General features: G+C 40.8%; 1 protein-coding gene across 1 annotated transcript; it reads left to right on the top strand.

Moving 5' to 3' along the window:
* Nucleotides 1–411: 411 nt before the first annotated feature.
* On the top strand, nt 412–12,122 carry LZTFL1 (leucine zipper transcription factor like 1). Its single transcript, XM_056857949.1, has 10 exons — nt 412–457; nt 2,880–3,004; nt 3,356–3,550; nt 3,883–3,943; nt 5,199–5,267; nt 6,606–6,671; nt 6,856–6,933; nt 8,844–9,017; nt 10,578–10,681; nt 12,057–12,122. Exons 1-10 carry the CDS (start codon nt 455–457, stop codon nt 12,073–12,075), a joined length of 894 nt encoding a protein of 297 aa, XP_056713927.1. The 5' UTR covers nt 412–454; the 3' UTR covers nt 12,076–12,122.
* The last annotated feature ends 8,353 nt before the right edge of the window (nt 12,123–20,475 follow it).

Here is a 20,475-nt window from a genome sequence, read left to right as displayed (position 1 = left end):
GCGACCCCGTGCGGTTTTCAAGTTAAGAGAGAAACAGGGGTGGCTCGCCATTGCTAGCCTCCGTTGAACGACCCTAGACTTCCTTGGCGGCCTCCATCCAAATCCTAACCAGGTCTCTGAGAGCTGGCAAGACCGGGCTAGCCTCGACCACCCAGGACAAGACTTCAAAAAACAAAACTTCCGGCTCAAACCGGAAACCAAATTAGCGCATGCGTATTACTCGAGCCTTTTCGTCTCCATGACCCACTCCCACACACGCACGCACGCGCACACGCTCGGAAAGCAAATAAACCGTTTACCCGCCCTATAGCCGGTCGCCTACTGACTCGTCACTTCCGGTCACGTCCGCCAATGAGGTTCGAAAGGAGGCGAGGGTGCCGTTCCGTCGCTATGGCAACCGTCGCCGTGTAAATCAACCATCCTCCTCGTCTTCGCTCGGGGCAGGCGGCCCGCCATGGTGAGCCGTTGAGCTACCTCCGGTCGCTCCTTTGCAGTCCCGCCTATGGTCGCCGGTTTCCCGAGGGAGGGAGGCGTGTTTCGGCAACAGCAGGCCGGACGCTGCCCCGGACTTCAGAGGCGGCCCTCCTCCCCCCCACCTCCGGCCGTTGGAGACCGTTACGAGGCCTCCGTGAGGTCCCGGATCAACCACGCGCTGACCTCGGGCTTCAACCGTCTCCCCCTGTCACCCCTCCCTCCCCAGTGTCGTGGGATGCTCCTGAATGCTGCTCTTCTTGCCTTGCAAGCCCGCGGGCTGTTGAGCTGCGCAGGGTTTTGCCCGAGCTGTCAACCGACTGTAGAAAAGAGCAAGAGTCCTGTAGCACCTTAAAGACGAACACAATTTCTGGCAGGGTAGGAACTTTTGTGAGCCACAGAACTTTTGCCAGAAATTGTGTTCGTCTTTAAGGTGCTACAGGACTCTTGCTCTTTTCTACTGCTACTGACAGGCCAACACGGCTACCCGTCGTGATCTTGTCAATGGACTGTTTTGTCATTTGTTCGTTTTCAGGTTTGGCTGTTATAGCCCAGCGGCAGAGCGTTTGCTTTCCATGGGGAAGGTCCTCGGGCTCAATGCCATCTGCAGTTGAAAGAGTGATGTGGGGGAAACCGCTGCCTGAGAGAAAGAGCCGCTTCTAGTCAGAGTGGGCAATGCTGCCCTTGATAGACGAGCGGTCTAACTCTGTATAAGGCAGCTTCGTGTGTTTTTCATATGTGGCCAAAAGTGTCCCACTGCCATTTTTCAGAAGCTGGATCAGAGAGGGATGCAGTTTTTGAACCTGCCCGTGAACAGCTTTGAGTGTAAGGTCTTTGAGTCATGCAAGCAGGAGAGTGAGGATGTAGAATGAACCTCACAGTTGAAGTTGGAGGATTGCAGTTTGGAATGCTCTCCTGCGTTAAAAGCTTCCTGCAGGTAGAAGATCAGCACAACATGTTCTCTCTCCTGCTCTTGGTGGGGGTTATATGCAGGGAGGATTTTTTTTAATGCAAAGGAGCATTGACAGCTGGATACCATCTGCAGTCTGAAGTGTGGTTGTCTGTTCCACCACATCTTGGCACTGCCACCTCATTCCCTTGTGTATACAAACCAGACCTAAGTCCTGCTCAGTTCACTGGGGATTACTTTCAAGTAAGAGGCAAGCACAATCATTACAGCCTGTGCAGTGTATAGAATGAGCAGACCATTCTGTGTGAGGAACTGGGGGGGATGAATGAAGATCAGTCACTGCAGTTTTTTTTTGGCTTTTGTTACTTTATCCTTGTTTCTTTCTCGAAAGCACATTGCTATGACGAAACAGAGCAAGGCAGACAAAACAAGGAGTCATTCCCAAACAAACCAAGCCCCACTCAGCCTACTCTCTAGTTCCCATAACAAAGAGAAGGAAGAAAACAGAAGAAGGGGGAAACCGAATAGAATAGGCTTAGACACACAAGAAGAGATAAACAAGGACAAACAGAAAAAGACCAAAATATAGTGAAATAAATAAAATTAGAATTGCTATTTCTTGAACCACAATGAGGTTTAATCAATAAAGATTTCATTGATTAATTTATGGAATGTTTTTTAAGCTGATTTATTTACTTATTTAAATCCTGCCCTCATTCCCAGCAAGCCAGGCTCAGAGCAGGTTACAACACAATTATAAACAGCCTTTAAAACAAACATTAAAACAAATGTTAAAAAACATACCCTAAAATAACATACTTTATAGTAAAACAAGATGGCACTCTCTTCTGACTCATAGCCGCTAGGCGGTTCAACCTGCAATGGGCCCCCAGACAATTAGGAAAGGATAGGGAGGCCAGCCAATGATGATGATAGAAATGCTTGCGGCTGCCCTCAGGTGTAAGCCTGGCAGAACAGTTCTGTTTTACAGGCCCTGCGGAACTCCTTTAGGTTCCTCTGGGCCCTGATGTTACTTGGTAGACTGTTCCACCAGGCTGGGGCCAGGGCCGAAAAAGCCCTGGCCCTTGTCGAGGATAGCCGCACACTCCGTGTTTTGTTGTGTTACTGTAATAAGGAATGAAAGAAAACATTAAAGGTGGGTTTTGTTTTAAAAATCGTGATAGCTTTTATTTGTTATATTGTAAGTCATGTCTCCTTTAGTATCAGAAAGCACTAACCCAGAGGCTTAAATATCACATGTAAATCTGTTTAAATTTTATTATTGATTTATGGTAAATGCTAAACTAATTTGCTTTTATTGGTTGACAGGTAGAAGACCGTGATTTAAATGGATATTTGATTTGCCTGTATAAGTCAGCACTTTTCTACAGCTGGGGAAACTTTCATTGTTTTAATTATATTAATGTAAGCATCTTAAAAATCAGCAGAAGAAACCAACTTAAAACACTACTTTTATGCATACTTTTTCTTTTCATAGGCAGAGCTGGGCCTCAACGAACACCACCAGAATGAAGTGATCAACTACATGCGATTTGCACGCTCTAAGCGTGGCCTACGTCTCAAGACAGTGGACTCTTGCTTTCAGGACCTCAAGGACAGCAGGTACTTCAAGGATGAAGCAATATGAAAACTAACTCAAAGGAAAATTTTATCTCCCAACAAAAGCTGCCACTCCAAATGTTAGGGGTCCTCTGGAGAAGCAATAAGTGAGGTAAAAGGGCCGACTACGAAATATAAAAATCCCTTTGTGTGCTTTGCATGTGCTTCTCTCATGTGTTTAAGCAACTTATTTAGAAGGACGAGTCTAGTAAAAGGTCAACTGCCAATTATCTTGCCACAAAAATAAAAAAATAAAAACCCATGTTTGTAAGGCCTCATATATTTTAATTGCTGGAATTGTTCTTTTACTAGTCCTGACACTTTTGGTTTTTTTGGATGAATGTTTCTGCTCAGGCTTGTGGAAGAGACGTTCACAATAGATGAAGTGTCAGATATGCTGGATGGCTTGCAGACTGTGGTACACAGTGAAGTTGAATCAGAACTTATTAATACAGCATACACAAATGTATTACTCCTGCGTCAGATCTTTTCCCAAGCTGAGAAGTGGTATCTTAAACTGCAGACCGACATTTCTGAGCTGGAAAACAGGTAACTATATTAACCATGGAGAAAAGATTGTATCGGCATAGAAAGACTGGATTGATAATGATATATTTTAACACATGAAGCATTGGTCCCATTCCAGTAGTTTTGTAATTGACACTTTAGATATTAAAGTAAGCTTTAATGTAAGAAAATGAATTTGTCTTATTGGGGAAATTTGTCCATGTGAGAGTTAGTCTGAACATGATTTGTTGGTGGTATTTTCCATGTATGATTGTCGAGTTAATTCTTCCATTTTCTATTGCTGTGAAGAATACAATATAGGAATTTTATTTAATACAAATATTTAACTGAAATGATTTTTGTAATTTTTCAAGGAACTTATTAGAACAAGTTGCAGAGTTTGAAAAAGCAGAATTTGTATCTTCAAATAAGAAGGTAGGTGTCTGTTTCGAACACTATGTCCCAATGGACTGTGAATTTTTATGGCTTTGAGTTAGAGGAAAGTCACAAACCAGAAAGAACTTGCTTAGAGCAGGGATTCTCAGTTCTCAGCACAATTAGTCTCCGTAAATCAAGCCATCTCTTCATGCCTTTGCCTATAGAACAACCATCATGTCGCCACAAATCAGTTCCTAAAGCAAGAGACCCTTCTCAGCAAAACATTGGCGCATATCTCTCACTCCCCTACTCCCTAATTTTGGAGGTGGGGATATCTCTCATGTTGTGCTAACATTATAAAATGCAGAAACAATGAGAGAGACTCACTGATTCTCTCTCCTTCAAAACATTGTAGAAATAAAGAAGAAGAAAACTGGTCCAGGTTGTTGGAGAGAAAGCAGTGGCGGCCCAGTGCTTAACAGGAAAAACAGAGTTTCCATTGTGAAGCTGGACAGGATGACAATTGGGAATTCTGTTACTGTGGCACCAGCAACTCAAACTGTGACACTTTACAAAAGGACAGATTGGTGGGGGGCAGTCCAGTGAGACCCAGGAGGACTCGTGTGGACAGTCAGAGGAAAGGGCATATGTGAGCCGGACACTAACAGCTGAGATCAACATACCTAAAAATATAATCCCTGGCTTCCTCCTTGTCCAGGATTAAGCCTGGGGAGGAGGATGGAGAGGCTGAGTGCTTGCAGACTTTCTTCCTTCTAGCTGAGGCTTCGGGGTGGAGAGTAACCCTATTCCTACTGGTATACCAAAAAATCATCTCATTCTCTGAGTTATCTGCTGAGTGCAAAGGGTTTAGGGGGAAGGGAAATGTCTGGCAAACACAAATTATGGCTTGGTATTAAGTAAAGTCAACATTTGTGGGCCACAAACAACCACAGATGGTTTGTGTAGTAGCTTTTTTGAAGTTACGTTTAACCTGAACAACAAGTACACCTGAAGGATACAATAGAATCTTGAGGATGGGAGAAAGGAAGTAATAGACATAGATGCAAAACCCTTGCAAAAATAGATGTCTGTTTTCTTTTCCATTGGTAAATCACTAACATGAGCCAAATGTAAGTGTCATGGGTTACATTTTATGAGTCATTAAAATGTCTTGAAAATGTTTTTTATTATACTAGTTAGAAATAACAGTTTTCCTGCTATAATTTAGGAAAGCTTGAGTAATAATTGCCACTGTGTTGTCAGAAATAAAATATTTACTTTTTAATTAATTATTTTTCTGTGACTATTGTAGCCCAATCCTGAGCAGGTCAAACCTAAACTTACTCCACTGCATGAAGGAGGATCAGAATTGCTATACAAGGTAAGACTCGCTTCTTGATACAAATACAGTTACTTATTTATGGATTCAACTGAGCCTGTCATACACATTACTTCTAGCTTGGTTTAGAAGTTATCATAATCCAGGGCAATTATATAAAAAGTCAACAAATTGTTTTGAAAAACACTGATCAATATTCAAAGTACTGTAAACAGAGCTCTGCTCTTAGAATGGAATCAGCCCCTCCCCACAAACCAGAACGTCACTCTGCACAATGTGGGATTCCGCAGTGAAAGGGGAAAATGGGTGAGAATATCTCCACCTCTGGCAGAAGTGTTCTTTTTGCCAGCAGGAAAATGAGTTTTAATCCAACCCAATATGTCTCTATTCTTAGCAGATAGAATATCGCAAAACATTTTTTGCACATATCATTTGGAAGTGTCCATTATTTTGTTTCAGTTTCTCCTATTTTAGTAAATGAGAAGAGTTTGTAGAAGGACACAGCTCTGTGGTTGTATATAAGACTTAACAATAAATTATGAAAATAAAAGATTGTATAATTTAAGATTACTCTGAAAACCGGGATTCTTTTTAAAAGCAAGCATTCTTTCTTCTCCATCCCTAATCCATAGCCTGTTCAAATCAGAAACCTGAGTCACTGATGAACCTGGTGCAGTTTAATTTGACATGATAAATCCCTGACTCATAAACATGTTAGTTCCCCCTGCAGCTCTTTGTCCCTTACACTAGGGCTTCAGAAAAGCAAATGTTAGAGATGGAAGCTGTAGCCGAAGCTGCCATCTTTGAGTTTCATTTTACATATGTACATGCTAGTGAAATTAGATAGTATGTATCTTTGGAAGAAATGTGGGGAAAGAGGCTGGAAATGACTTTAAAGACAATGTTTTGTGGAGAAAGCGCTCAAAACTTCAATCTGGGTAATCACAGGTGAGAACTTGACACTGCACATCCAGATAAACATGTTCCTGCCCAGGATTAAGTAAGGGACATTTCTCCACCAACAGCTGCAGTTTGATGTTTCAGTTATTCCCCTGGATAACTCTGTAGAGTTAAATGGGCATAGAAGGGAGCGGAAAATATTAATTGAATGTGGATGCCAGCTTTTCTGAGTTGTACAGAAAAATTACATCTGTAAACTCTGCCCTTTAAAATAACCAGGGTACCAAATAGGTGTTTTCATATTACTTAACATGCGTTTAGTATTATGAAAATGACAGACTGAAAAAGCAGCCATTGCCTAATTGCCTTTATTGTTCTGGTATGGAAAGCACACTACCTAGCAGATATTTCTGTAGTTTCAACCTATTTAGCAGTACACGAATATAATCATGATCAAGCAAACTTTTTATTTATCCTCAGGAAATTGCAAGACTTCAAGAAGAAAATGAAAAATTGAAGACTAGATTAAAGACTATAGAAGTGCAGGTAAACTCATCAACAGGACAGTCTTAAACAGACTTACACCCTTCTATGGCCATTGAGTCAGTGGGTTTAGAAAGGTGCAACTCTGCTTAGCATTGAGATGGTGAAATATGCATGCAACAGCACCATAATTTTGTTACTTCTATAAAAAAATATATCAGGATTTTAATGTTCAAATCTGTTTTAGGCTACAAGTGCACTGGATGAAAAATCAAAATTAGAAAAGGCCCTGAAAGATCTACAGATATTTCAAGAAGATAAAAAGGTAAAATTGTGCCCTGGGCGAGTATGGGTACTGCTTTTCTGCACACTTTGCCACAAGAAGAAGCTCATGTGTATTGTGTCATTGCAATAGTCTGCAATATGGCTTTAAAGTGTAATTGGATGAATTCCAAAATAAAACATATTTTCTTTGATTTATGACATCAGTAATAAAATGGGCATTCAAATATCTGTTAATTTTATAAGATTTTATACTTTGTTTCATACAATTTTTTCATTCTTTTAATTCAAGTTTCTTTTTATTTTGCTTTCTAATGTGGCTTGTGGTATGTATTCTTTAAGACAATATAATTAGTATTCGTAATCTGTCATTTTCATACAGCAGTGTTGTTCAAATGGGATGGTATTTTTTGTACTTTACTTTAAGAAGGCGTACAACTTTTCCAGTATTTGGATTTTTTTAAATTCCTCAAGCTAGCAATGGATAAGTGTCGAGCTATAATTTTAGATAAATTAAAAGTTAACGTCCCTGATCAACTAAACGTTAACATCCCTGATCAACTAAACTTTCATTTATTACTCTTGTACCACTTTGTTAAAGCCATTGCAGTTTGTCAACGCTGAAATATTTACAGTGAATCCACTGGTCATCCAGCCCTCCTTTTCCATGTTCACTTATAAATAAATCCCATTGATTTCATGGCATTTAATTCCCATGCAAGCAGTTTTAGATTTGCAGCCTTGGACCTCTCATTTGGATTGTCAGTAGAATTTTTCATACAGCATTTTTAACAAGAATAACAGAGTGAAGTCAGCATGCACTAGTTATAGCTATTGGGAAATACCGAATGGAACTTTTGCTTCTGTTGAACTATATTTGACTGTAATACAATGAACTTGATTAGAGCTACAATTTTACTTTCATGCTCTTTCAGGTTGGTGTTTGAGCTGATTTTTTGATCAGTTCCTGCCTGATTCCCCCTCCAATCATTGGAGTAAGAGTCAGGCAAGTCCTTAAAGGACCCTCCTGCTGGCATGACTCCAGCTCTGGTGTCAGTGTCCTCCCCCACGCACACACAAGCAGCCACCAGTTATCGGGGCAGAGCTGGCATCCCCCCACACTGCTCCCCAGGATGCACAAAGGTTACCTATCTTCTGTACTAGTTTTCAGATGAAAAATTACACTGTATTTAAGTAATTTGTTGGACCATCTCTGCTTCAAACTCTTCCTTATTGCTTGTTTTTAGATTATAATGAGACAAAACTAACACGTTTGCCATCACTTATTCTGGGGGGAAATTATGCTAAAGTAACATCTCCTTTATTAGTATAATGTATTTATGTTTGTGAAGGGAAGGCACGCACGGTGCTTTGAGGGAAGAACACATACAGTGTCTTGAGTTCCAGAGATCAATCTGAATTTCCCCAGTGATCTCTCAGTTTATTAAGCAATAATACAATGGATAGCAAAGGTCAATCAGTGATTACACAATGGAACTAAAACAAGGCATACCAAGATCAATGATTAATGAGATCAAAAAGAAAGAAAGACAATGACACATTCCATCTTGAAGCCAGCATCCTTTGAGCAAACATTTGGCTGTCTGGTACCTTAGAATGAGTGGATTAACAGAAGCTAATCCCTTTAAGGTTGCTACACTGAGGTGAGGAGGTCATCATACATTTAGTGAACTTTAGACAGTATATAGCAAGAGATGAGACATATGAACTGTTATGATCTAATATTCTCAAAAGCAATCAGGGCCTGCCCAGCGATTGCCATATTAGCCATAAGAGTTTGCTACATGTTTGATTATCTGAAGTGTTCAGATTTTGACAATGGGTATGTGGAAGATACATACAAAAGCTTATTTTTAAGTAACCTTTGATGTGAATTTATTTAGCATTTTTACTAAAAATTGTGTTTTTGTGTTTCTCTATTTCTCTTTTCAGCTTGACACAACTCAGGATATTAGTGAACTAGAAAACACAATGGCTGCTCTGAAGTTCCAGTTTGAAAAAACTTTGAATGACAGTAGTGCAAACCAAAAGTCCTTGGAAGAGAATCTGATGACAACCAAGCATGAGCTTCTTAAGGTTCAGGACCAACTAGCTATGGCAGAAAAGGTCAGTTGTCATCCCATTACATAGCTGTGGTCACTGTAATCTTTCTTTAAAAAATCAGTGTTATGTAATGTATGAAGTGCAGGCATTGTTAGTGAAGGAGGATACAGAATGTTTCCTTCATTATACAAGAATACTGTCATCTGCATGAAGGGCAATAACTGAATATCTTTTTCGCTTAGGTATTGTTTGCCCTTTTATAGACTGGAATATGATTAAAGTTAAGCAGCTAGTTAGCTCCAGCAGTTTTTGAAAGGAATGGCTTTTTAATTTACAAGCTTTACTAATGTTGGTATTTTTTAATCAGTGGTGGAAATTTTTGAAATAATGCCATTTTGAAGGAATAGGATACAACCCGCTGGCCTTTGTTTATACAGACACCATTTTTCTCCCCAAAAGGGAATCAAAGCAGCTTATGACATCATTGCCCCCTCTTCCACTATATCCTCATAACGACACCCCTGTAAAGCAGGTTGGCCCAAGGTGGAGCTTCCATGGCAGAGTGGAGGATTAAAGTATTCAAAGATTCAGATAATGAGTCTGGAATTGCTCTACGAGCAATGGCAACCATTCTATACTTATATATCAACCAATATATAGACCAAGCCTTCTTTTCTTTTTTTGTCTTTCTTTTTCTCTGTTTAGTAATAAATTTAATAAGTTCAATTCAAGAAACTAGATTGTACAAATAACTATATGAGTAATGGCAGCCATCTTATAATTACATATTAATCAAAATAAAGATCAAGCCTTTTTTTCCCCTCAGTAATAATTTCCAAGTAAGCTTAAAATAAGAAATTAGATTACATAATTATCTATATGAAACTGTAAAATGCTTTTGAAATGTACATTAATGAACAAAGAAGACGCTCGTCTATTGCAGACGGATTGTTTCCCTCCCTATTTCCTTTCCTGTACCCTATATCCATGATAAACCTCTGGAAAAAGATTTTTTAAAAAGTATTTGTCTTCCAGATAGTAGTCCAACAGTGTACCAAGCTGTCCTTATTCAAGAATGAACAGAATTGCATCCTAGATTCCTCTAATTTAGAAGTAAGAGAATAAAAAAAATTGAAAAAGTTTCTCTCAGGGATAACGTGCACTTAAACAGTAGTTTGGAGGATAAGGAAAATTCTGCAGGCTCTCACGTTCTCTCTTCTATTCTTCCTTCAACTAATGCAGAGAATTCCCTTTCTCCCTTCTGTTTCTTAGTAATTTTTTTTGTTGCCATTACATGCAAACTGGACAAACTATGGCTTTCACAAACCATAGTTTGCCTGGAAACCAGAATTGCAAATCTCGTTTTGAACGCGGTTCTGATTCCCAGGTTAATTGTGGGAGCTGAGTGATTTGCCACTGTAGTGAATGTTTAATGGAAGATGCATACAAAGTAACTAAATTTCCAACACAGTCATTCCAAGGGTTTGTTTATGTAGTGTGCAATTCTGTGTTTATTTGTCTTGTATCTGAAATTGAATAATGGTGAATTGAACATGATGCTTACAGTTTTTGTTTGAAAGTTAAAAACTACTAAGTAAGTACATACATGTTTCTGATGAACAGGAATTGGAAAAGAAGTTCCAACAAACAGCTGCCTACCGCAATATGAAAGAGATTCTCACAAAGAAGAATGAACAGATAAAGGAGTTACGAAACAAGCTTTCAAAGTTAGTGGTTCTCTCTTAACTTGCCCTTTCTATGTTGCTTTTGCAAACTCTCAAGAGCTAGAAATTTTCAGTAAAGGAAAAATGAAACACTGTTTCTGATGGGCCAAAACATTAGAATAATCTTAGTGGGGGAAAATTAGCAGTAGATCTTCACATAACGTTGCAAACTACATGGCTTGTGACCAGGGTATCTGAAGGTCTACCTTTTTGTGTATGTTCCTGCCTAGAAATTATGATTGCTATCCTGACTATCTCACCAATGAAAGACTCTTATTGGGGGGGTACACGAGAGAGGCAGCCCCACAATTATGGAACAGGCTGATATTAACTGCTATATCTTAACCAACTAGAACTGGTAAATATGTGTATTTCAACTGCTGTCAATTAGCTGAACAGTGTATTGATGCATCTTCTACATTATACAAAGATAGCAGCCGACAGAGTAATCGGGAGTCTTTGGGACAGCTACGTCATGTCTGTTACTACACTGTCTCATTGGAATGGTGTTGCAAAATGATAATGGAATAGGTAATTTAGAGGTTTCAGATCACTGTGACAGATGTGCTGCTGGAACTGGGTTTATGAATCCTAGGATTATTTATTTGAAACATTTCTGTGCTGCCTTTCTAGCCAACCCAGGGTCCTCAAGGTGGTAAACACTAAGACATTTCAAACACACACAAACAGGGAGGAGGGGTAATGAGAATTAGTGAGGAAACACCAAACCAAACCAAAGACTTCACGCACTGGCAGGAGACAATGACAAAAGGAGACAAATTAATCTCCCTGTAGAGTGAGTTCCAAAGTTTTGGTCCCTGACAGAAAGGCCCTTTCTCAGGTTGCCACCCATCTAGCCTCAGGTGGTGGGGGCACTTGAAGCAGGGCCTCTGGAAATGCCTGGAATGGTTGGATAGGTCCTTAAGGTATGCTGGCCTCAAGCCACATAAGGCTTTAAAGATCAATACCAGCACTGAATTGAGCCTGGAAGCAAATTGGGACCCAGTGTGGATGGAACAAAACTGGAGTGGTATGACCCCTATGACTCACTCCAGCCAGCGTTCTGGCTGCAGCATTCTATACCAGCTATAGGTTTTGGGCAGCTTCAAGGGCAGCCACATGTACAGTGCATTGATCTAGGTAATCTGATCTAGGCATTACCAAGGCATGCAGCATGGTGGCAAGATCTTTGCTGACCAGGAAGGGTATTATGTCAGGATATCCAGAGGGAACAGTTGTGGGTGAGCAGAAAATTGAAAATTATAAATTGTATGTAACTGCCAGTCTCCTATGACATCATACAATATAATCTGAAATTTGGTTTGCTTATTTCAAAGGACAGATTATTGTTGTTATATTTTAATTTTCTCTTTTATAGATATGAGCCAGATGACTAAGATGTGAAGAGTATTTAGCCTGTCAAGAAGCTGCCACAAAAGGAATTTTAAAAGGGGATCCGTTTTTCCATTTATTGCAACTTTATTCTTTCTGATGAATTGATTTCCTGTTGTTTTAAAACAATATTTCATTGTTAGGAAGCAGTTAATGATAATTTAAAGAAAAGAAAGCCGTAGTCTTATTTGTTTATAACTTTTTGAGTAGTTACTTTGTGCATTGTAAGCAGAAAGTCATTAGCCAGTTTTTTTGTAAAGTAGAGTTTTATTTTTTTAAGTGACTGATTAAATGCTGAGGCATAAGGAGTTAATTCCTTTAAATTTAAACATGGCTTTTATTTTATTTTTTACAGTTGTAGTCGCAGCAGCAAAGTCACCAAGTTGTTTCTGTACTGTAGTGTGTTAATTAATTCAGTATAAACATTATTGGCTCAGTAATTCTCAATAGAAGATCTGCACTGAAAAGAAAGGACAATCTGTTTGCTGTTTATAAGAAGCAGAAAACTGTTCACTGCTTAATTAACATTGGTACGCAAATCTCAAGTCTTACATTTCCAACGGAATTTGTTGTCTTATGAGAGAAGGTTTTTTTTTTCCAATTCTGTATAATAAAGTTGCAAGGCGCAAACTCCCAATGTAGCCTGCTGCATATCTTTCATGCATTTCACCCAGCAACTTGCACAGAATCTCTGGTCAGGTCACAGTGAAAAGAGAACAGGGTATGCGCAGCAGCCATTCTAGCTGGATTCCTCCCATATGTTCCAGTAATACACAACAGCATCCTAAAAGAAAGGTAGTAGAATGATATGGTTTGTTCCAGGTTTGTTCAGTGGGCAGCAGGCTATAAGAGGCCTACTTTCTGTAGGATTTATATAACTTTTTTTTGGTAGTGATGCCATCACTACCCTAAGACACTCTCAGTCTACATTTCTGTATTCTAGCCTCCTTGGTTTTATGTATCTGTCAGCCTGTGTTATGATATATTTTGTCGTTATAACATGTATGCCAATATATAATAAAGTTCTTAATTAAGCCATTTATTGAAAATTCCTGCTTTGGTTATATGGCTTCTTTACCGGAAGTATATTGGGACTACATAATCCAAGAGTCTTTGTCTCTTGAAAAACGGTGGGAGTGGAGTGGTTTGCACGTCAGCTAATAACTATTTGGTCAACAATTATCTGTGAAAAGCAAAGCAAATCCTATTGAGATGGGATTGGGATCTCTTTCTGTTTCATTATACCAATGCACATGTGAATTCTTACAGTGCTGTATAAATGGCCAGGGCTATATAAAGAGAAGGGGGAAGGCAGGAGTCCAGGAGGTTTGTAGAGACAGGAGAACTGAAAGGTGATATGATAACCATCTTCAAGTCCTTGAAGGACTGTCATATAGAGGATGGTGCCGAGTTGTTTTCTGTTGCTCCAGAAGGTCAGACCAGAACCAATGGGTTGAAATTAAATCAAAAGAGTTTCCATCTAGACATTAGGAAGAATTTTCTAACAGTTAGAGCGGTTCCTCAGTGGAACAGGCTTCCTCAGGAGGTGGTAAGCTCTCCTTCCCTGGAGGTTTTAAAGAAGAGATTAGATGACTATCTGTCAGCAATGCTGATTCTATGACCTTAAGCAGATGATAAGAAGGAGGGCATCTTGGCCATCTTCTGGGCATCGAGTTGGGGTCACTGGGTGTGTGGTGCGGAGGTAGTTGTGAATTTCCTGCATTGTGCAGGGGATTGGACTAGATTACTCTGGTGGTCCCTTCCAACTCTATGATTCTATGAATAGGAAGTGTAAGAAGAAACATGGACTGATACAGGGCACTAGAGCTTTAAACAAACCTCCCTTCATAGTATCAGCCTTCAAATGGTGCCTTTCTTCAGAACAGCAAGAGATGGGAGGAGGTAGAGGAGGTCGGTTGGGAACACAGCCTGTCTCTTCTCCTAGCAAACGATAATCTACGTAAGCTTAGCTTCATGGCAATAGCTGATGAATTCTTAAATCCTGTGTGACATTTTGGGTTGAATGTTAAAAAGATTGTTTCTTAGACCATGCTAGAGCCTAAACCATGAACGGAAGAAATAGTAGGTATCACAGAAAGGTAAAGGTAGTTCCCCTATGCAAGCACCGGGACTTTGCTGACCCATGGAGTGATGTAACATCCCAACGTTTACTATGTTTATGGGGTGGTTTGCCATTGCCTTCCCAGTCATCTACGCTTTGCCCTCAGCAAGCTGTGGGTACTCCTTTTACTGACCTTGAAAGGATGGAAGGCTGAGTCAACCTTGAGCCGCAACCTGAAATCGACTTCCATCGGGATCGAACTCAGGTCGTGAGCAGAGCTGTTGGCTGCCATACCAGTCTGCGCTACAGGGCTCTCTCTTTGGTATCGTTACATGTCCTTAAATCCTGTTCATTACGAAAATGTTGAAAATTACGAACAGTTTCAAGTATATCTCCCTTTCTCCCTCTCTCCCCCAAATAAAAAACGTTATATGAGGTTCTCAGAATGCACTTTTGGGGGAAGTTCTATGTTTTTTTAAGGGACCAGTAGGGACAGAAAACAGGGAAGAAAATGGTGGAAGGATACCATGTAAGAGGTAAGAGTTAATGGCAACAGAATGTCTGAAATGATAGTATTGTCAGAGCCCTGCTGAATCAAAATGAAAGTAATTTTAGTTGGGTATCCTGTTACCAAAAGTGGTTTGGGCAGAAGTATCTGGAAAGCCCACAAGCAAGACATGAAGACAATGGCTTTCCCCAGTTGATTCCCTTTTACTCAAAATCTGATTATTTTCATTACTACACCCCCTGTTCCACATGGCTTTCATCCATGCTGGTCCCATGATCTTCAGTATGGGTCATAGGGCAGTACTTCATCCATTTTTCACCAGGGGAAATGGAAGGGATACCCAACAATATGCTGCCACATCATATGAAGGTTACATTTCACTATGCTGGCCAGTAACTTGATAGATCTACAATGTAATACTAAGTAGAGTAACTCCCTCCTATTGTCTTCAGCGGACTTTGAAGGTTGTAGTTCTGTTTAGATTGCTTTGGTAATCTCCATGAATGAGTCTCCTTTTAAAGTCTGTAAGAACAAAACATGTTGCAATGCAAAATAATGTCTTTCCTAGGCATCAGCTAGAAGTAAACAAATGCTTAATTAATATCTAACGATTCAAAAACACAGGGAAAATGAACGGTTAAACTCTTTGGTGAAGTAAGGCATATGTAGTTAGAAAAATGATGCAAAACAAACATAAAACTGAAGAATTCCTTCTGTGTGGCCACCACGCATTAGCAGTAACTCTGAGCTGTTTTTATGAAGTACAGCAAATGTAATTCACCAGCTGCACCAGACAGTGTAAACAGTTGCAGGGAAGTAATCTTTTTTTCCCTTTCCAGCTGCTTTTGCGTTTGTGAAGCGAAGCGTGCTTTCTGCCAGAATAAAATGTAGCTGTTTGACATTTCCTTGTTAACTGTGATAAAATCAGCAATGGGCATAGTAGGGGACAGCCCTTATGAGTTCAGCAGCTGGTCCCTAATTAACTTGGGGGTAGTGCAGGATGGTGAAACCCCAGCATGTTGTTACATTACCATTCATAATTATATTTCAGTAATGATTCAAACACATTCACCAACTGGCTTCAAAGCCCTCTAGACAGCTCACCGGTTTTTTAAATATTAGCATACTATTTTTTTAAAGTAGCATATAAAGCTTACAAGGTATATCTAAATTGTAGATATAATTCATCTACAGTTTAGAGCTGGTGTGGTGTAGTGGTTAAGAGCAGGAAGACTCTAATCTGCAGAACCGGGTTTGATTCCTCACTCCTCTACATGAAGCTTGTCGGCTGACCTTGGGCTAGTCAAAGTTCTCTCAGATCTCTCTGAGCCCCACCTACCTCACAAGGTGTCTGTTGTGGGGAAAGGAAGGGAAGGTGATTGTAAGCTGGTTTGAGACTTCTTAAAGGTAGAGAAAATCAACCCTGATTTTCTCTACCTTCAAGGAGTCTCAGACCGGCTTACAATAAAAACCAACTTCTTCTAAACCTGACAAATAGCTACAAAATCAGTTGCAACAATAAACAGCTAAAAACAACTTGCAGAAGGAACAGCAGAAAATAAAACTGCAGGAGTCATTTCTAGTACAGCAATAATTTTTCCCTAACTTTTCTACAAAATCCAAGAAAAAGAACTGGGTGGGCTTTCATTAATAGAATGTTGTGCAAAGAAGATGCTACCACAGAAAAGGCCCTCCTTCAGGGAATGCCACGCCAGCTTGGCTGTTGCAGCAATCTTGAGCAGGCCTCCATGGCAACTGGCAGTGCATGGCAGGTTACTTTTTCATATACAGGTGTGTTAACAATGCACTCACCACAAGCCATATGGTATTTCCTAGAACACGAGTCTGACACTGGTCTTCTAAGTGCACGCTGAATCAGGCCTTCTCAGTCTTTTACTTGCATCCAGGTTTCTACTGTATCCAGTTGTTTAAAACCAAGCAATTCTCTTCACTGCTGTGGAACAACCGAATCTCCATGATGTATACAAAATTTGTTCTCTTCCCAGAAGTTGAAACAGCAATAGTAAGTTGTAAATACCAAAGCTGGAATTGTGCCAGCCTAATAAAGTTCCTACTCTAGCAAAAACTGCCTTTAATGGTTCTTTAATAAAGCAGTTAAACTTTGCCCTTACGCACAACCAGTAATTACAGGTGCGGAAATGAGAACAGCCAGCGCAAAAGCAAAAGAAAAACAGGTCACAATTCTTAGAGCTAAAGGTAAAGGTAGTCCCCTATGCAAGCACGGAGTAATTACTGATTAGGGTTGTCAGGTCCCTTTTTGCCACTAGCGGGATGTTTTGGGGGCGGAGCCTGAGGAGGGTGGGGTTTGGGGAGGGGAGGGACTTCAATGCCATAGAGTCCAATTGCCAAAGCGGCCATTTTCTCCAGGTGAACTGATCTCTATCGGCTGGATCAAGACCCTGACTTTTCAACAGCTGTTCATCCTTTCTTCCCTTTCACACAGAAGAGTGGGAGTGGGAGTGGGAGTGGGAGTGAGACACAGCAAAGAAAGAGAGAAGAACCATCTCAGTGATAAAACTCCCATTATGCCTTCAGAGATTTCATAAATGAATATGGGATATGCTCTGATTCAGTGTAAGTATAAGCAGTATAAGTATAATTCTCTGATACTCACACCAACAGTTACTGCTTGGGCCTCTATCCTTAAGTTGGGTTGCCAACCTTCAAGTGGGCACTGGATGTCTCCTGGAATTAAAACTGATCTCCAGACTGAGTAGAGTTCTGAACTCATCCTTTCCTTCCCTTCCCAGTTTTTCTGACCTAAAAGGGCTTCTGGAATCCATTCTTTGGCCCACTGGGAGAAACATAGAGGTAGCTTGTGTAATGGAAATAGCAGCTTTAAGATTGGGAAAAATCACAGGAGAGGGGAGAACTGATCTTTTCTACACCATGAACCAGTCTGAATTAAGTGCCCATCAAATCTGCTATTTATCAATTAAAACCCAGTCATTAATTCTCAGTGTCTTCTCTAGTTTGGCCCTCATTGTTCATGAACCTGCATTATTGACATGGATGTGTGCTAACAAGATTCATGCACGCACCCTCTAAGAGCAGTCCTAAGCAGAGTCTATGTCTATGTCCATTGAACTTTATGGGTTTAGAAGGGTGTAATTCTGCTTAGATCCTAAGAAGGGAGTACCCTTCACAACTAACCTAATCCAGAAATATCCTTGTCTTCTGCTAAAGAAATTCTTGCACATAAAAACCCTGTGTTTCTGTGATTTAGTTCATATTTTCTTTCTTTCTTTCTTTCTTTCTTTCTTTCTTTCTTTCTTTCTTTCTTTCTTTCTTTCTTTCTTTCTTTCTTTCTGATCAAAAGTTGTTCATGAGTCTTTTAAATGTCAGGACAATCATTTTTCAGGAAGGTAATTTGCAAATTAAATACATTATTTGTAAGGTGGTGGGTGCATTAACCAAACCCATACTGTGCTGTGACCGTTATCACAAATTATTAAACACAAGCTGTTTTGCCTGTTCCTTGACAGGCAGAAGGAGTTGCCAAAACCCCATGAGCTGGTCCTGGTATTAACTTGTGCCATGTTTTCAACGTAAAACCAGCACGGGGCAAAATTAAAAGGCCAAATTTCAGCTCTTTCCCAGAAATGCCCAGTCAAAAACCAAACAACTCTTTTGCCAGAATGCCTGTGTGATTGACAGGAGAAGATCCCGCCCTCTTTTCACCCCGTTCAGCACAGACCAAATGGATTCAAAAATGTTAAATGGAATACTGAAGTGGGGGGAAAACCCAAAGGGGTGTTATCAGTCAACAACCAACAGACTAACAGGGGAGTTTGGGTCTGGAGGGAGAAGGGGTAGGAGATATCCTGACTAGGCAGGGTGTCTAGTAGGGACTGTATGATTTTTGACAGGCAGAGTTTGGACTGTTCCTTGATAAAAACAGTGAATTGTTTAAGCTTAGTTATTGTCTTTAAGTCTGTCATGCTGAAAGAACCAACACTATAACCATTAGGTATAATGTGCCTCAAACCTCTGGGAACTGTGTCAGCTATCAGACTAGAGTGGGAAGGCGTTACAGGTCACGCATACAAACTAGAAGTAGTAGTATTGGTTTTTCTATGCTGACTTTCTCTACCACTTCAGGAAGAATCAAACCAGCTGACAATCCCCTCCCCTCCCCCTCCCCACAACAGACACCCTGTGAGGTAGGTGGGGCTGAGAGAGCTTGAAGAGTACTGTGACTAGCCCAAGGTCACCCAGCTGGCTTCATGTGGAGGAGTGGGGAAACAAATCCAGTTCCCCAGATTAGCCTCTGCCGCTCATGTGAAGGAGTGGAGAATCAAACCGGTTCTCCAGATTAGTGTCAACTGCTCCAAACCACTGCTCTTAATCACTATACTACGCTGGCTCTCACACATGTGTTTTGTTATATGTGACTCTCACATATGTGTTTTGTTATATGTAGCTCTCACATATGTATTTTGTTATATGTGACTCCCATGTAGGGTTGCCAACCTCTCCAACTGATAGAGATCAGTTCACCTTGGTCATTTATGCAGGGTCGATTTTGACTCCTTTTTAAAATCCGACCTTTAAAATGCCTATCCATGGTCCCGATGCAAGAGGAGAAAGTCAAAAACAAATTCCACCCCCACACACACACTTACCTGCTCCTTCATTCCTTCATTTGCATAGCCATTAGCAATTGTTGTGCAGCTGTGATTCTTCATTCTTCCTTGAGTGGATGCTTCGAGGCGGGGCTTCACAGTGACTTCTGGAATGATGGTTCAGCATGAAGACCTCAAAAAAATATGCGGGGCACTTCAGCCTGGAACATGCTGCTAATTACCAAGCATAAATGGCCCTTGCTTTGCAATTGCTTTGGCAATTGGACTCTATGGCATTGAAGTCCCTCCCCTCCCCAAACCCCACCCTCCTCTGGCTCTGCCCCAAAAAACTCCCGCCAGTGGTGAAGAGGGACCTGGCAACCCTACTCCCATGTTATCCTCAACCCATATATCCCACTACATGCTCTGTTGTATCCAGAGGAAAATGGTCTTGATTTCAGAGGATAGCCGCGTTGGTCTGCAGTAGAACAGCTAGACTCGAGTGCAGTAGCATCTTAGAGACCAAGAAGATTTTCAGGGTAGAAGCTTTCGAAAGCTTATTGGTCGCTACAGTGCTGCTGGACTCGAATCCAGGGGTCTTGATTTGTAGCTGATGTGCTCTCTGGTACAGGACTAAGGAAACCCTGTGTGTGTAAAAGAAGACACACTAATAAAAGAAGTCCCTTTTACCTCACACATAGGGTTGCCAGCATCCAGGAAATAGCTGGAGATCTGCTTTTACAACTGCTCTCCAGCCGATAGAGATCAGTTCACTTGGAGAACATGGCCACTTTGGCAATTGGACTCTATGGCATTGAAGTCCCTCCCCTCCCCAAACCCCGCCCTCCTCAGGCTCTGCCCCAAAAGCCTCCCGCCAGTGGCAAAGAGGAACCTGGCAACCCTACTCACACACCTAACGTTAACAGTGGATCTGATATAGTGACATAACAGGAGGGTGTGGGTAGGGAGGTGGGCCTCCAGCTTGAGGGGCTTGTTATTGGCAAAGTGGTATAAAATAACAGAAAGTCCTGGATCAGAGGTTGTGACAGCTGGTTCTACAGTTTGATCTTTGCATGCGTGTGTGCACACATGTGTCTATCTACCAGCATTCCCCACTTTACAAAGTGCCTGTTAATAAGATTAGTAATTTAAAAGCTTGCTGGCAATTGGCAAGCATGTTTCCCTTAAGAGTTGGGTTGGCGCCGCGTCTCCAGCAGGGCTCGAAAAGCACCTGAAGGAATGAAGGCAA

This window comes from Euleptes europaea, chromosome 11 (genome assembly GCF_029931775.1).
Source record: "Euleptes europaea isolate rEulEur1 chromosome 11, rEulEur1.hap1, whole genome shotgun sequence".
Lineage (NCBI taxonomy): Eukaryota > Metazoa > Chordata > Lepidosauria > Squamata > Sphaerodactylidae > Euleptes > Euleptes europaea.
Note: the sequence above shows the minus strand (reverse complement) of the source record. Positions and strands in the feature narration are given on the sequence as shown.

Excerpts from the sequence above, each read along its gene's own strand:
- LZTFL1 (XM_056857949.1), top strand. Across the intron at positions 3,944-5,198 it reads TTGTATCTTCAAATAAGAAG|CCCAATCCTGAGCAGGTCAA; the intron begins GTAGGTGTCTGT and ends TGACTATTGTAG. Across the intron at positions 9,018-10,577 it reads AACTAGCTATGGCAGAAAAG|GAATTGGAAAAGAAGTTCCA; the intron begins GTCAGTTGTCAT and ends TCTGATGAACAG.